This window comes from Schistocerca nitens, chromosome 8 (assembly GCF_023898315.1).
Source record: "Schistocerca nitens isolate TAMUIC-IGC-003100 chromosome 8, iqSchNite1.1, whole genome shotgun sequence".
Lineage (NCBI taxonomy): Eukaryota > Metazoa > Arthropoda > Insecta > Orthoptera > Acrididae > Schistocerca > Schistocerca nitens.
Genome location: NC_064621.1, coordinates 368,820,408 through 368,838,828, shown reverse-complemented (window position 1 = coordinate 368,838,828; position 18,421 = coordinate 368,820,408). Strand labels below are relative to the sequence as shown.

General features: G+C 40.5%; 1 protein-coding gene across 1 annotated transcript in view; it reads right to left on the bottom strand.

The window, feature by feature from the left end:
• Nucleotides 1–18,421, bottom strand: part of LOC126199576 (odorant receptor coreceptor-like) — a 143,876-nt gene that overhangs the window by 32,001 nt on the left and 93,454 nt on the right. Inside the window, exons 4-5 of the mRNA XM_049936500.1 lie at nucleotides 17,653–17,787; nucleotides 17,417–17,566 (exon numbers count right to left, since the gene is read on the bottom strand). Coding sequence (XP_049792457.1) covers nucleotides 17,417–17,566; nucleotides 17,653–17,787 — 285 coding nt within the window. The remainder of the gene's footprint in view (nucleotides 1–17,416; nucleotides 17,567–17,652; nucleotides 17,788–18,421) is intronic.

Below are 18,421 nucleotides of genomic sequence, written 5' to 3'. Positions count from 1 at the left end.
ATTACTGTTGTCAACAGAGCGCCATTCGACTCTCTAATCAGCTGTCTCAGGACACGAGACTAGCCATGCTTTCCGGTGTCGTGGGGAAAGTAGTAGACTGCCCAGAGTAGCTATAGATGCAAAATGATACAATGTCTGTTGTGACATGTAACTCATTTTGCGTCCAGTATTTAAAAATAAATGGGATAAAGTAGTTCAAAGTTACTCCGATTGACTGTAGTATGCAGATGCAGCACACTAGGTTAGTAGGTCCGTCTAGTTCGGCGAATTAAAAAGAGCTGATGCCTGATGTCACCGGGAACCCTTACTGAACATTTTGTATGTAACAAAAGTTATTCCCCTAGGCGCGATCTATCAGCCCCAGACTTAAATCTCTAAGACTTCGAAACACCCTTTATATCGGTATTCACCATAATCTCACTTATCTCGTTCGCACGATCCATAGGCGAGATATTTCTTGGTGGTAGAAAATTATCACTGTCTTCCTCGAACATCTGTTCTCTGTATTTCTCCAACTGGTTTTTGACGGAATAATGTCACCTCTCTTCCAATAGTCCCCATTTAAATTCCTCAACATTTCTGCTACACTCTCGAGTAGGCTATACTAATAAGTCACATCCGAACTCTTCGTCTCCAAATAGTTCGATGTCTGTTTGATAAGACTTTAAACGTTGGAGCAGCACTCTGTAATTAGCTGCACCAGCGCCTTGCATGTAATTACCCATACAGATGCACTGTACTTTCCAAGTACCTATCCAACCTGTTTTTCATTCAGCTTCACTAATACTGATTTATATCCGAATACTATTGTAATCAGATATTGTAGGGAAGTTTACCTTTGTTCTGGGCGTTTTTATTAATACTAGCTCATTTAAAGAGAGAAACCATTCAGTGCAACGAGTGGAAGTTTTATCCAGGTAAGAATTCGTCCAATAAATATGACAACTGCCTTCCAGGACAGATATTCCTAGGTATCTGAAGCTTGTGACCGATTCCAGTGGCTGCTCAGAGATAACGTAGTTAAACTATGTTAGCTCTTTTCTAGTAGCCATCTTGAGGAGATCTGAGTGGCTATGTTGTCGTTACACAAGCATTTTAAAGCTTCTTGTTGGACTTTTTCATATATCATTGGCTTTCCGAGCTCATAGGTACTTAAATAACCATTACTTCTGAAGGTTGAGAAATATAATTCTTACTGAAATACAGTCGTACTTTGACAATCGTGTTATTGAGCTATTGTTACTGTAACACCACACATGAAAGTCTGCATTCTATAAAGCGGCCAAATACCTCCTCCAAACTGCGCCAAAAGACGTGAGAGCTGAAGGTAGTACAAACAGCAACGTACACAAAAAGTTAATAATTCAGGAAACAACGTCAGAATAGTGCTGAATGTGAAATCCAAAAACATCGTTCAACCTTATTAATTTGAGGCTACATCTTTGGTCGATACTACACATCTGTGTCCTCTATAGTATTGTTAACAACTTAAGTGTTATTCTTCGTGCAAAAACTTACCAAATATAAATGGCGTTTTTTTCTTGGTAACCGTCGCAGTATTACTGATACAACACAATACCGATTCCAATAGAAACTCGCAGCAGATATCCCTTCTTATTCATTTTACTCGATCACATTGACAGCTGCAAACTAACCTAGCAACTACTTGCGAATAAAGAATTTATACCTGACTTTGTCAGTTAACTAGCATTGACGTACCGTATTTCTTCTTCCCTGTACGACTGAATAAACTAAAGTGTCCTTAGTGCCATCAGTATTCGGATCTTTGCTATCACGTTCGCAGCAGTTCTTTAGAAACAGTGGATATTAAAGTGACATCGAAGTATTCTTTAATTTCTATCGAGTCTGTCTGTTCTCGTTGCGTCGTGACAAAGAACGCTGATAACACAGTCGTAGACTGCAGCCGAGTTTCCGTCGCCCGTTAAGTCTCCTCATCACGTATTTAGAGATCTGCTCAACGCGATAATCCAATCATCTCTGAACCCTAATATTACCATGATTTATTTTTCTCTTTGTTAAGAAAATTTCTTTCTCGGCTCACCTGTAATTTACTCAATTTATAACCACGTAAAGCTTCTTAAAAGGAAGCCTTCAAAATCTTCGCACTTTGTGGGAAGGCTTCGTGACATTGCATCAGACACGTAAGAGAAATACTTCTTGTTTAATTACCCGGAAGGCAATTTTTTGTATTAGATGTCTTCTGGGATTGATTCTTTAGAAAGCATGACTTTATCTCGTTCTTTGTTAGTTTACAACGTGACGTCGACCCTACTCGGACCAGTTATCTGGTGGAGACCATGAGAACAAGTTTTCTACGGCATTTTTATGGTACAGCAGATAATTCTGTGAAAAGGGGGAAAAATCTCAGATAAAGGACTGGATCTCGAATGTACACTACTGGCCATTAAAATTGCTACACCATGAAGATGACATGCTACAGACGCGAAATTTAATCGACAGGAAGAAGATGCTGTGATATGGAAATGATTAGCTTTTCAGAGCATTCACACAAGGTTGGCGGCGGTGGCGACACCTGCAATTTACTGTCATGAGGAAAGTTTCCAACCGATTTCTCATACACAAGCAGCAGTTGACCGGCGTTGTCTGGTGAACCGTTGTGATGCCTCGTGTAAGGAGGAGAAATGCGTACCATCACGTTTCCAACTTTGATAAAGCTCGGATTGTAGCCTATCGCGATTGCGTTTTATCGTATCGCGACATTGCTGCTCGCGTTGGTCGAGATCCAATGACTGTTAGCAGAATATGCAATCGGTGGGTTCAGGAGCGTAATACGGAACGCCGTGCTGGATTCCAACGGCCTCGTATCACTAGCAATCGAGATGACAGGCGTCTTATCCGCATGCCTGTAACGGATCGTGTAGCCACGTCTCGATCCCAGAGTCAACAGATGGGGACGTTTGCAACACAACAACCATCTGCACGAACAGTTCGACGACATTTGCTGCAGCATGGACTATCAGCTCGGAGACCGTGGCTGCGGTTACCCTTGACGCTGCATCACAGACAGCAGCGCCTGCGATGGTGTACTCAACGACGAACCTGGGTGTACGAATAGCAAAACGCCATTTTTTCGGATGAATCCTGGTTCTATTTACAGCATCATGATGGTCGCATTCGCGTTTGGCGACTTCGCGGTGAACGCACATTGGAAGCGTGTACTCGTCATTGCCATACTGGCGTATCACCCGGCGTGATGGTATGGGGTGCCATTGGTTACACGTCTCGGTCACCTCTTGTTCGCATTCACGGCACTTTGATCAGTGGACGTTACATTTCAGATGTGTTACGACCCGTGGCTCTACCCTTCATTCGATGCCTGCGAAACCCTACATTTCAGCAGGATAATGCACGACCGCATGTTGCAGGTCCTCTACGGGTCTTTCTGGATACAGAAAATGGTCGACTGCTGCCCTGTCCAACACATTCTCCAGATCTCTCACCAACTGAAAACGTCTGGTCAATGGTGGCCGAGCAATTGGCTCTTCACAATACGCCAGTCACTACTCTTGATGAACTGTGGTATCGTGTTGAAGCTGGATGGACTGCTGTACCTGTACACGCCATCCAAGCTCTGTTTGACTCAATGCACAGGCGTATCAAGGCCCTTATTACGGCCAGAGTTGGTTGTTCTGGGTAATGATTTCTCAGGATCTATGCACCCACATTGCGTGAAAATGTCATCACATGTCAGTTCTAGTATAATATATTTGTACAATGAATATGTGTTTCTCGTCTGCATTTCTTCTTGGTGTAGCAATTTTAATGGCCAGTAATGTAATTTTATTACGAACGATGGAGAGTTTTCCTCCACTGTGTAATCTTATGATTCACTTGACTTGCATCATTCAATGTGGTATTAATTATATTGTTCGAAACTGAGGGAACAAGAGATACGAGTTACGTAATATTTTACACAATATGAAGAGGTACAGAATTAGCGTAACATTTCAGTCAGAAAACTAAGAAATAATTTCTTTATGGAAGATAGATATTTGGGTTATTCCCTGTGCACAATTGATTAGTGGTATTAATGTTTATACTCGCTATCACCAACCGCAAAGCTACGTGGTTTCATGTGCTATATTGAGGATTTAAATGGAAATAAAATAATTTTTATTTTTCCTGATACATATCTGCTTTGGAGTATGGGCACCGGGCTTCTTATGATTAATCATTTGTTTTTGTAAGACTGTTTTGACTTTCTGTGAGAAAGACGATGGAATTCGTTTAGAATATACCTGTATGACATACACCCCAAACGCAGAAAAAGGGCAATATATTACATAAGATAGTGTGAAAAAGAATCTTCTTGCAGAATAGATACCGTGAGCCTGTACTGTAGGTTGGGAGTGAGGTTCGAAATTGCACAGAAAGTATACAAGCAGTAAGAGTTGAACCGAACTGTCAGGTGAGCTGGAACGTGGATAAATCATTGGATGTCACCTGAGCAACAAATCCATTAGGCGCCTTTTAACCCTTGTAAAGCTGTCCAAGTCGATGGTTGGTGATGTGACTGTGAAGTGGAAAAGCGAAGGAACAACGACAACTAAACGAAGACCAGCCAATGATGGACAGGGACCTTCGAGCAGTTCCCAAAAACTCGCATGAAAACAGCGGAACGAATGACTCTGAGTTCTGCAGTGGTACCAGAAGGCCTGATAGGACAACGACTGTATGTATGGAGTTGAATCGGATGAGCTACAGTCGTGCTCAAAAGTATCCGAACGACCTGAATTGCAAGTCGCCTGATTCGAATGCAACCCACATAGCGCAGCTGTCTAGCAGGTTCTCTAATCGCTCCTCGGTACAGTCGTTTGACTATTGAAAATGGTTCCAACAAGTCACCACTAGAAAACACTGCTCTGTGTCGCAATAACTCAAGATGTAAAGTAATACCAAGGTACTACAAATATCAGGAAACATCACAGATAAGACGGTTCTTCAGGCCTGTAAGTTCACATTTATTACAATAAATGACATACACGAAATGTTACCACTCTCATTATTACGTCAGATCCGTAATTCACGTAGTAAGTTCGTCGTATTCATAATTTCTTCTTCAAAATAACATACCGTACTTATTATTTAACACAAAATGACAATAAAAATTTAAGTTATTCACGAGCAGCTTGTTGAGAATATGTATGAACTTCAAATGACACGACGAACCGTCTCGTTCTGCATGACCCAGGTCATGCAGACTGAGCAAAGGCTTCGTGACTGACGGAAACTAACAGTCATTCCTGACTAGGCATACAGAGAGTGATATACCTCGATTTTAGACAGTATCAGTTAGCAAATAGCAACTTTAAATTACAGACCTTAAACATTGTTAACGGACGCGAATTCCTACCCAGCATCTATTGTCCTTGTTAACGAACTACGAGAGATGTTAAATATTGCTTCTTCACAAGTAATTTACTTGAAATGCCGTGAGGTAAAGCTTTGTGTTAGACAGAGATTCGAACCCAGAACCTAATTGCATTGTCATCGAAGCACAATCAACTGTGACATATCGGATTTTCTCGGCAGTAGCTAGATGTTTTAACTGAAATGACGAGACGAAACATTAATTTTTTCTTTCCCAGGACTCCACCTGGCGCCTATCGCTGTTATATTCTAGAGAAAACGAACGTTAAAAATGGGTTTGTTACACCAGCAGCGACATGTGAGCATGTTTGAACTAGAAATAATATGAAGAAGAGTTCAGTGCTGACTGGGAATCGAGCCCCACGCATATCGTTGTTGACTGCACACAAAGAGACGTCAGCTACCGAATTACTCTCCACCAGCAGCTCGGAATAACATCCTGGAATTTACAATGATTTCTCAAACAGTTCTGTATCTCACTGGGACTCAAAAACGTCAGATACCGTTAGTGTTGACAACGAATGAAAATACATTAAAAAACAAAATTATTACCCACCAGAAGACAGGTGTTCACATGCTACAGCTTGATAATACATAATGAAAGCTTTAGTGCCGGGCCAGGATTCGAACTCTTTCACGCGCAGGATGTGGAGTTGTAGAGGAATCTGAAGTTTTGAAGAAACAACAAACTGCAGTCGAGCTGTATTGTCACGAAGGGAACAAATTCCGCGTAAAGGGCGGTCTGAGTTGCATTCCCAGATCAGAACCGATTTCATCGACATACAGAAGCTCAAATAAAAGATGGAATAAGTGTCCTGTGACCCTACATTGCGTTTGATTCGTCACTAGAAATAAATAACTAGTATAAGAAAGGTTACTGCTGATAGAGTTTCTACGTGACGCGACTCCTGACTTGATTGTGGTTCAACCTAAAGTCTATTTGGTAGAGAAGGAATATCATGTTTAACGTGAATTCCAGACCACAATGCCATTATACCTTCTTCACTTGGCGTAGCCAGAAGAGAACAGAATCTGTCTCTCCTTATCAAAAACCATCAGCAGAAGTTGGAATCGAACCCAGACCATAAGTATATGAACCTAGCATCAATCCAAGAGACTACCAAAATCTCTGCTCAATCAGTCATTATTCTATCACAAGAAAGTTGCGCCACACTGGATGAGAATTCGGACACACAGACTCCCTGTAGTGGTTTGCAGCGTGTTCAGTACATTCATTTACTTGGTTGACCGAATCACCATGAACTAGCTGCCTCGGCTACCCAGTGCATACATTCGACTCTTTTGTAATCACCGAAATAAAATCACGTCGCTACGGTCGCAGGTTCGAATCCTGCCTCGGGCAAGGCTGTGTGTGATGTCCTTAGGTTAGTTAGGTTTAAGTAGTTCTAAGTTCTAGGGGACTTATGACCACAGCAGTTGAGTCCCATAGTGCTCAGAGCCATTTGAATCATTTTGAAAATCACGTAACTGACACCTACACAGAACTGCCAACAGTGTAGGATGCAGAAATTTAAACAGGAAGTGTCCCTTTCGACTTGAGCTACTCTATTGCGCTATCTGTTTGTTAAAAACGTCGTGCAGTGCAAAAGAAAAGCTGTAACTGTCTGTCTCTCAGAAGTCTAGATCCGGCCATATGCATTATCTCACAGCACTGTGCAATGCGTAAGTTCTGGAGGAATTGTTGTTGAGTTCTGGAGGTGTTGTAGATATGTGTCAGCTAGTAGCGTAACGGGAAGTGTCGCGCACTGTTGATAAGACGTCGAGAGATTGGGTACATTCACTGCTACATTTTTTAAAACGCCGTACTGCTGTCTGCTGAAGTTATCGATCTAATGGAACTTTGAACATAATTCCCTTCACTTCTCAACCCAAAATAGTCGCATTTGGAAAAAGGGCTAACTTCTGCGACATTTTGTTCTTTTCGGGTTTAATAGATGGCCAGGCAGCAGATGCATCTCGAAACTTTTGTATTATGTATGGGGAGAGCGCATCGTGCCAAAATACGTCAGAAAAGTATTTTCTACATTAGCTGTCGTGTGGCAGTGGCATTTTATTCTTCATAAAACCTTGTTTGACAGCTTTAAATCAGAACATGTTTTCTACTTGCATGTAATCAATAAACTGCATGTGCATTGTTAGACTGTTGTAGATTACATCAGAGAATTCGCACATATAGTTGATGATTAATTTCTCTCTCATGTTAACTAATGTTTTAACAACACTAAAAGAAATCATACGAAAATTGTGCACTGTATTATAAGAAATAAAATAAAACTACCCACGATAACCTTACGACGAACGTCTGTTTCAATAAAACTGAGTATCTGTTCACAAGCGAGCCTCTATCGGCACGAATTAGTAAAATACTAATAACTAAGATTTCGATTGGGTCTGTGTTTGATTGGTATGCTGTGTCATACTCAAGCGGTATGCAAATGTGGCATTTCATAAATAAAGTTATGTATTCCTAGAAACCCAAAATTTGTTGGTTAGCAGCGGAAAGGGGCGTTACCTGTTGTGCAGCATTGTAAGTCTTTCACCATTGCACTATGAGCCGAAAGTATTTTCTTGCGATTTCCTTATCGATGTGTGATCTGACTGCTTGTAGCTCTTACACAGAAGGGATAAAAACGTTACAGTCAGCAAGACTGGAGCCGCAAACAATAACAGACGCTTTCTCTCAGGTTAGCACGTTTCCAAACAGCTAGGGAAGAGGCATGCGTCTACGACTCCTCTTACGAGGCTAGTAGTGGCTAGAACTTGTAAACCGCTATTTAAATGACGAGTTTAGATGCGATTTTCACGTACAACGACTTTCATGGGCTAAAAACTGTACATTTACAATACTTTGTTACAGCTCAAGCGCTAATAATAACTCAGATTATTCAATGGAAATGACAGAAAAAATCAAGTGAATTTGAGGCTTAATTCCGTGCACACCAGGAAGTAACTCGTCGATCACAGAGTTGCCAAATATACCTTGCCTTATTGCCAAATCTCAGTTACATTACCAGCAGGAAGAAGACGAACCGATGTGATCCTACAGTGGGCTGGGAAGTGACCATAGCTGGCGTCTCAAAGACGCGGCCGCTACGGCCTGAAATACGTAATCCGTCTGATTCACATGTCTGTAACTGGGTTTAGGGACTGGAGCGTAGTTACTAATAATACTCAGAACTGACTGCAAACTAAGCTTCATAAATCAGTAACTCTCATAGTTGTTTTTATATATCTTTCGTAAGTGTACTCAAAACTAAGAAAACCATTGACGAACGTTTTCGTGCCTCGCCGATAGTCGAGCACAACAAACAAATAAAAATAAAAAAAGACCGTGTGTGTGAGAGAGAGAGAGAGAGAGAGAGAGAGAGAGAGAGAGAGGGAGAGAGATAAAAATAAAAAAGAATGAGAGAGAGAGAGAGTAAAAAATTGTTGTAAAGAAATGTTTCATTAAAATGACACGTTCTACATCATTACGAAATGTCGTATTCATGATCTGTGGAAGAAGATTGGTTCAGAAGATTGCTTCTACTTAACCATTTAACAGACTCTCATTTTTTCCACCGTGACTAAATTTGTAAGCTAAGCACATCATCCGTTACAGCACACTCCTGGCGCTGAGAAATGTGGCCACAATGGTCTGGTGTAACGAACTATCACAGGTGGATTGTTTGGGTTCAGGCATTTACTTTTAAGAGGCACGAACAGAGTTACTTTACCTCTGGTAACCTAAAGAGAAAGACGTTATAATCCAGAATTCGCATTAAACATCACGTTCCTTCATTACCAATTGGGCAGAGCCGGTTTACGTTGGGAAATGACATAGGCGGAAATAATGGTTGACAGAAATACTGTCTCCAGTAAACTTACTTACATTAGAAAATTTTATTTTATTTGATTTAAAGGAACATGGCTCTTATTTCTCTTGTACTTGATTGAACTAGAGACGTAGAAAAATTTGGTGCTGCACTGTGATTCGAATTCGTATCTAATCTTTCGAGGATCTGAATATCTCGGAACAGTATAGTTCAATCATTTCGTTCCTTTTCCCAAGACTGCAATCTTCTCTAGGTCTCCTCCAATGGAAAGTATGTGGGTCCGAATCCTGATCCAGTACAAAAATATTCATTATTTCATTTCAAGCCATATCACGTGCATACTAATCTGCTAGTGAAAATTAACGTGCAGTTACTGTCTGTTCATTTGTTGCAATAATCGCAATAAGTGTCGTTATTTCTGGTCAAACACGCACACGTCTTACTGTTGGTGAGTAAGCAAGTCTTACTTTAGCTATGTTCGTGGATGATAAAGAAATACGGTAGGCGTGCGGTTCGATTGTCGCTCACACACAAAAAATTGTATCCTTATTTTAGATTCAAACATCTAGCAGCTGGTAAGAAAAACCGACACGTAACATTTGATTTTACTTAGTTTACAATCCGATTGCGTGCTGGTTAGTATCTCCGTCACAGATCTTCACATAATGCGCTTCATCTTTAAATGCATTAACACTTTGTTCCTTCTGATGGAGGTACATCACACATCTATCGTGGTTAGTTAACAGGGACTAAAGGGTCTTTAAAGGAGTCCCGGTTTATTAAAAAAACGGTAGTTTTTTTTTTTTCAAGTTTAGATTTGGTTACTGATATTGGCGAATATTTCTATAATTCGTGCCTCTTCATGACTAGTCAGCAATATGATATGATTAGATTAGATTAGATTAATACTTGTTCCACAGATCATGAATACATTTCGTAATGATGTAGAACGTGTCATTTTAATGAAAGATTTCTTTACAACAATTTTTTACTCTCTCTCTCTCTCATTCTTTTTTATTTTTATCTCCCTCACTCTCACTCTCTCTCTCTCTCTCTCTATCTCTCTCTCTATCTCTCTCTCTCTCTCTCTCTCTCACACACACACACACACACACACACACACACACACGGTCTTTTTTTATTTTTATTTGTTTGTTGTGCTCGACTATCGGCGAGGCACGAAAACGTCAATGATATATAAAAACAACTATGAGAGTTACTGATTTATGAAGCTTAGTTTGCAGTCAGTTCTGAGTATTATTAGTAACTACGCTCCAGTCCCTAAACCCAGTTACAGACATGTGAATCAGATTGATTACGTATTTCAGGCCGTAGCGGCCGCGTCTTTGAGACGCCAGCTATTGTCACTTCCCAGCCCACTGTAGGATCACATCGGTTCGTCTTCTTCCTGCTGGTAATGTAACTGAGATTTGGCAATAAGGCAAGGTATATTTGGCAACTCTGTGATCGACGAGTTACTTCCTGGTGTGCACGGAATTAAGCCTCAAAGTCACTAGATTTTTTCTGTCATTTCCATTGAATAATCGGAGTTATTATTAGCGCTTGAGCTGTAACAAAGTATTGTAAATGTACAGTTTTTAGCCCATGAAAGTCGTTGTACGTGAAAATCGCATCTAAACTCGTCATTTAAATAGCGGTTTACAAGTTCTAGCCACTACTAGCCTCGTAAGAGGAGTCGTAGACGCATGCCTCTTCCCTAGCTGTTTGGAAACGTGCTAACCTGAGAGAAAGCGTCTGTTACGGTTTGCGGCTCCAGTCTTGCTGACTGTAACGTTTTTATCCCTTCTGTGAAAGAGCTACAAGCAGTCAGATCACACATCGATAAGGAAATCGCAAGAAAATACTTTCGGCTCATAGTGCAATGGTGAAAGACTTACAATGCTGCACAACAGGTAACGCCTCTTTCCGCTGCTAACCAACAAATTTTGGGTTTCTAGGAATACATAACTTTATTTATGAAATGCCACATTTGCATACCACTTGTGTATGACACAGCAAACCAATCAAACACAGACCCAATCGAATTTAAGTCATTAGTATTTTACTAATTCGTGCCGATAGAGGCACGCTTGTGTACAGATACTCAGTTTTATGGAAACAGACGTTCGTCGTAAGGTTATCGTGGGTAGTTTTATTTTATTTCTTATAATACAGTGCACAATTTTCGTATGATTTCTTTTAGTGTTGTTAAAACATTAGTTAACATGAGAGAGAAATTAATCATCAACTATATGTGCGAATTCTCTGATGTAATCTATAACAGTCTAACAATGCACATGCAGTTTATTGATTATATGCATGTAGAAAACATGTTCTGATTTAAAGCTGTCAAACAAGGTTATATGAAGAATAAAATGCCACTGCCACACGACAGCTAATGTAGAAAGTACTTTTCTGGCGTATTTTGGCACGATGCGCTCTCCCCATACATAATACAAAAGTCTCGAGATGCATCTGCTGCCTGGCCATCTATTAAACCCGAAAAGAACAAAATGTCGCAGAAGTTAGCCCTTTTTCCAAATGCGACTATTTTGAGTTGAGAAGTGAAGGGAATTATGTTCAAAGTTCCATTAGAGTGATAACTTCAGCAGACAGCAGTACGGCGTTTTAAAAAATGTAGCAGTGAATGTACCCAATCTCTCGACGTCTTATCAACAGTGCGCGACACTTCCCGTTACGCTACTAGCTGACACATAGCTACAACACCTCCAGAACTTACGCATTGCACAGTGCTGTGAGATAATGCATATGGCCGGATCTAGACTTCTGAGAGACAGTTACAGCTTTTCTTTTGCACTGCACGACGTTTTTAACAAACAGATAGCGCAATAGAGTAGCTCAAGTCGAAAGAAACACTTCCTGTTTAAATTTCTGCATCCTACACTGTTGGCAGTTCTGTGTAGGTGTCAGTTATGTGATTTTATTTCGGTGATTACAAAAGAGTCGAATGTATGCACTGGGTAGCCGAGGCAGCTAGTTCATGGTGATTCGGTCAACCAAGTAAATGAATGTACTGAACATGCTACAAACCACTACAGGGAGTCTGTGTGTCAGAATTCTCATCCAGTGTGGCGCAACATTGTTGAGATAGAATAATGACTGATTGAGCAGAGATTTTGGTCGTCTCTTGGATTGATGCTAGGTTCATATACTTATGGTCTGGGTTCGATTCCAACTTCTGCTGATGATTTTTGATAAGGAGAGGCAGATTCTGTTCTCTTCTGGCTACGCCAAGTGAAGAAGGTATAATGGCATTGTGGTCTGAAATTCACGTTAAACATGATATTCCTTCTCTACCAAGTAGACGTTAGGTTGAACCACAATCTCGTCAGGAGTCCCGTCACGTAGAAACTCTATCAGCAGTAACCTTTCTTATACTAGTTATTTATTTCTAGTGACGAAACAAACGCAATGTAGGATCACAGGACACTTCTTCCATGTATTATTTGAACTTCTGTATGTCGATGAAATTGGTCTGATCTGGGAATGCAACTCAGACCGCCCTGTACGCGGAATTTGATCCCTTCGTGACAATACAGCTCGACTGAAATTTGTTGTTTGTTCAAAACTTCAGATTCCTCTACATATCCACATCCTGCGCGTGAAAGGGTTAGAATCCTGGCCTGGCACTAAAGCTTTCATTATGTATTATCAAGCTCTAGCATGAGAACACCTATCTGCTGATGGGTAATAATTTTGTTTTTTAATGTATTTTCATTCGTTGTCAACACTAACGGTATCTGACGTTTTTGAGTCCCAGTGAGACAGAGAACTATTTGCGAAATCATTGTAAATTCCAGGATGTTATTCCGAGCTGCTGGTGGAGAGTAATTCGGTAGCTGACGTCTCTTTGTGTGCAGTCAACAACGATATGCGTGGGGCTCGATTCCCAGTCAGCACTGAACTCTTCTTCATATTATTTCTAGTTAAAACATGCTCACATGTCGCTGCTGGTGTAACAAACCCATTTTTAACGTTCGTTTTCTCTAGAATATAACAGCGATAGGCGCCAGGTGGAGTCCTGGGAAAGAAAAAATTAATGTTTCCTCTCGTCATTTCAGTTAAAACATCTAGCTACTGCCAAGAAAATCCGATATGTCACAGTTGATTGTGCTTCGATGACAATCCAATTAGGTTCTGGGTTTGAATCCCTGTCTAACACAAAGCTTTACATCACGGCATTTCAAGTAAGTTACTTGTGTTGAAGCAATATTTAACATCTCTCGTAGTTCGTTAACAAGGACAATAGATGCTGGGTAGGAATTCGCGTCCGTTAACAATGTTTACGTTCTGTAATTTAAAGTTGCTATTTGCTAACTGATACTGTCTTAAATCGAAGTATATCACTCTCTGTATGCCTTGTCAGGAATGACTGTTAGTTTCCGTCAGTCACAAAGTCTTTGCTTAGTCTGCATGACCTGGGTCATGCAGAACGAGACGGTTCGTCGTGTCATTTGAAGTTCATACATATTCTCAACTAGCTGCTCGTGAATAACTTAAATTTTTATTGTCATTTTGTGTTAAATAATAAGTACGGTATGTTATTTTGAAGAAGAAATCATGAATACGACGAACTTACTACGTGAATTACGGATCTGACGTAATAATGAGAGTGGTAACATTTCGTGTATGTCATTTATTGTAATAAATGTGATCTTACAAGCCTGAAGAACCGTCTAATCTGTGATAAGATGTTCCCTGATATTTTTAGTACCTTTGTATTACTTTACATCTTGAGTTATTGCGATACAGAGCAGTGTTTTCTAGTGGTGACTTGTTGGAACCATTTTCTATAGTCAAACGACTGTACCGAGGGGCGATTAGAGGACCTGCTAGACAGCTGCGCTATGTGGGTTGCGTTCGATCAGGCGACATGCAATTCAGGTCGTTCGGATACTTTTGAGCATGACTGTACAATGGCCGAACACATCCGCATGAGCCACGTGACATCTGAGATCGTGCGAAGAGCGACATCACTGGTAAGTGGATGAATGGACACAAGCCTTTCAGTGATGAATCACGTATACCCTGTGTGAAACCCATGGAAGGGTTCGCGTTTGTCGAGTGACTGCAGAATGGGAAGTGTCAACAGTGGAATTTGTCATGGTTAGGGTGCAGCCCCATCATTGCACTTAAGAAAACGATAAGTGTGTAAAGATAAAAATACATCTTACAGCACTGTGTACTGGGTACACTTCGGAGACGATGATTGTATCAGCTTGACAATGCGCCCAGTCAAAAAGCAGTCTGTGAGGTGACGGTTTGTGGACCTTTCATTTTTCTGTCATCAGTCTTTTGAGCTGTTTGATGCAACGTGACACGAATTCCTATCCTGCTCTGACCTCTTCATCTCAGAGTAGCACTTGTACCCTACGTTCTCAATTATTTGTTGGGTTTATCCATATTTCTGTCTTCCCTACAAATTTCATTCCCTTCAGCTCCCTTCAGTACCATGGAGTTTGTTCCCAGATTTCCCTGATGTCGTAACACACGCCCTACCATCTTGTGCATTTTTCTTGTAAGTGTGTTCCATGTATTCCTTCCTTTCCGATTCAGCGGAGAACCTCCTCGTTCCTTATTTTATCAGCCCACCTAATTCTAAAAATTCTACTGTAGCAACACGTATCAAGCTCTTCGTTCTCTTCTGTTCCGTTTCTCCCAATGCCCATGATTCACTACAGTTGCTGACCATAACATTCCTGAAATGGGCAAGTCTGTCCAGCGTCCCGACCTGAACCCATTGGAACGGCATAACGATGTCTTTAGAGCACTTGCCCGCGAAAGGCAAAGGTCCCGAGTTCGCGTCTCGGTCCGGCAAACCGTTTTAATCTGCCAGGAAGTTTCACGGCATAATGACGAATTAGAACATCGCCTTCGCTCCAGACCCAAGTGTGAATCACTACCTTCTATGGTTTCAACTCTTGAGGCGGAATGAACTGCCATTCCTTCAGTAAGACTCAGACACCTCACTGAAAGCGTTTCCAGCACACTTCATCATAAAGGCGTAATGTAGATACACCACATACTAATGTCCTCTACCACTTGTCCAGATACTTTTGATAAGAGAGTATTGTTTGATATTTCCACAATGAAGATCTTAAATTTACTCACATTTATATACTAAGTGCGTCTTACAATAACGATCGCGTAGATATAGGAATGCAGCAGGATTTCTTCTTGAATTTCATTAATGAAAGCTTCTGGGTATATAAGCTTAGTGGCGCTGCAATAAATTTCCTGTTCGTCACCTCTCTTAGGGCTGAGAAATGTTGGTTGGCCCTGCAGATACTCCCGTGGCAGTGGATCCTGAGTGTACACATTTGTGTTCGGAGAAATGGCGATGCAGATCTCCGTCCGTACCAAGTAACAAGCATTGTATTCTCATACCTACACAGAGCAGATGCAACAACTCCAATATGTGCGTCACAGCAAAGGTGACGTTCAATCCGTTTTTTACCGCTAACAGCAATGACGACGCCGATGACGTGAAGGCGGAGCGGCAGTTATCACATGTACCCCTTCACAACCTCTGCAATATATCCAGAGTGCTGTTATGGTTCCGGAATGGAACTCTCTCTTGTTTGGTGTTCCAGTCAGAAACAATTACACACAATTCACTGTTGTCACAGTTATGACTAAAGGGACGTTACAGTTTTTTGACTCAACAAGACACAGTTTCAGGAGAGATATAAAAAAACCGAGCGTTATTTAGAAATACTGGCCAGTCAAATGAAATGTAACCCCCAAAGTGAAGTTTGCAAAATTCTGTGGTAAAGGCACGAAGTTTTATCAAGACTGGTGATTTGCATAAATAGTGACCACTAGTCTCAGCCAGTGCTGGTAAACGTGCAGTCGTGTTTGAGCGAGCTACTACCATTCACAGATTGTAGCATGGAACTCTCTTAATGGTGAAAATAGGTAGTGAATTAGTAGCTACGAGGTACTGATGTAGTCTACGGACAATGTTCCATTTGGTGAGATAATGTCATCCTGGAGGTGACTTTGAGGTTATTGCATAATGGATACATCCCCTTTTAATCTTCGCGAATAAGACATAGGTGTTAGTTGTTTGGACTGAAACTCTTTATGTTAAGTTATTAAATAACTTTGTGAAGATTAACCATCATTTAAAACAAAGAACCTAATTGCTCAAGCAAATATATGTCGACTGAGTGTGAAGCAGCCTGTAGATATTTGTGTCAGAGATTTTTGTAATTCTAAAGATGTATACCTTACATGTTAGGAAAGGAGTTTTTACGTTATCACATGCAGCTGAAATACTAAGGTAACCGAGATGATGAAGACAAGCCATATGCCTGTGGTCAGTTTATTGCATGATTGTCAATAGCTTAATTTTCCTTTTATTGGCCCGTGCTGGGTGCCAGGAGGTAACTGATTGTGGTTGATGTTAAAAGTTTTCTCGATTGTCTGTTCCTCAGTAGTAGTCTAGGAGTGGAGAAAGCGCTCCGTTACGGTCACTGTAAATGAAACTTCTTGGGGTTAACAGGTTGTGAGACCTTTCTGACAAGAAATCACGAATCCAGTTGCACAACTCGGACTAAAATCCTTAGACACGTAATTTCCTACAACTATATACCACTTTTGACATGTTTTATTTCAAAACCTTATCGTATAATTCCCGAACACTGTCAATGTGTTAGCGAAACATTATACCAAAATGTACATTGTTGTACGGCAAGTGCCCAAGTACAGACCACTATGATTTTTATACGCTGAAGCAATGATGCCGTTAGTTCAAAACTATTTATTTCACTCTTTTTTATGCTCATGAGGATGCAGAAAGTATTTTAATACGAAAAGGTCGCAATAAAAAGGGAAAACTTTCTCAAGTCTCTAAGCACAGCTGGCACAAAGTTATAAGTAGTCAATAATCTACTCTTTTACACCCCATTTGTCTCTTAGCTCTGCGACACTGTACAAGTACCTTTTCGAAAAGACCTTCACTGACACACTAATTTTACATACAATATATAACGTTTTGAACGTTAAAATGACCCTTATAGTTGGCCATTTCCAAAAATTCCCACTTATGTCCATACAGTTGACTGTGATGCCTGATTTGTGCACATTCAGTACAACACCACCCCAGTATTCCCCTTACGCTGAACTATCGCATTATCACACACTTGAGGCACATATACTACTGTCCCATCAACAAACTTCGCTAATCCATAATCACTTTCTTCTGACGTGTTCAAGTCAAAGGTATCATCGTTATCCGATGCAAATGATGCTGTATTCTCATCACTACTAGTAGTCACCGTCTTCTTGAGAATCTGAAAATTACAACGTAATGTGAATCTCATTGCCTTAATGCAAATAATAAAAGTACATGAGAATAATGTACGTCATATACATTTACCGTAAATGTCTTCGGCTTCTTTGAAATTCCTGAAGGTCCAGGTACATCCTCTTGGCCATTGCAGGCTGTATGATCAGTAACATCTGTAGCACACAAACTCTTGCCTGGCTTGACGTTGACTGTCTTCGTCTTCTCCTAGTGCCAGCACGATCAGAATTAGTAAGAGTTTCTTCTGCCTTCACTGATTCGAGATGATGTAGGAAGAAAGCGCTCACTAATGGTAATGAGAAATCGGATTCATTATTCGTTAACATGTTTACAATTTCATTCCTGTTGACAGAGTACAGCCCTGATTTTCTGAATCAAGCTTTCAGACTGGAAGGTCTATTGGCAACCACACTATCTACGAACTACTTTAACAGCGGTGGGAAAATGTCGTTTTGGATTATTGGGTATTTTCTTCCTCAAGATGTTCTTCTGTAGTTAGTTACTTAGTTAGTTTGTTACGTGTTCCTTTGATCAATAGCACGGAAAAACCGTTATAATGTGGAACGCGTCAAATGCACAAGAAATGCAGACAGAAAACAAGGTCTTTTTTTTATATTATAGTGTTATACGTCAATATTTCTATTATCTATCCCATTCCCCTAAATGGCACAAAATGCATATACTATATCTCCAGATTTATTTACTCATTTTCAAGAATTCATCTATGGTATAGAAGGAGTTGTCAAGGAAGTATGATTTCAATTTGTTTTTGAAACTACTACTGCTGCCTGTCAGACATTTTATTTCATCTGGTAATTTATCAAAAAGTTTTATAGCAGCA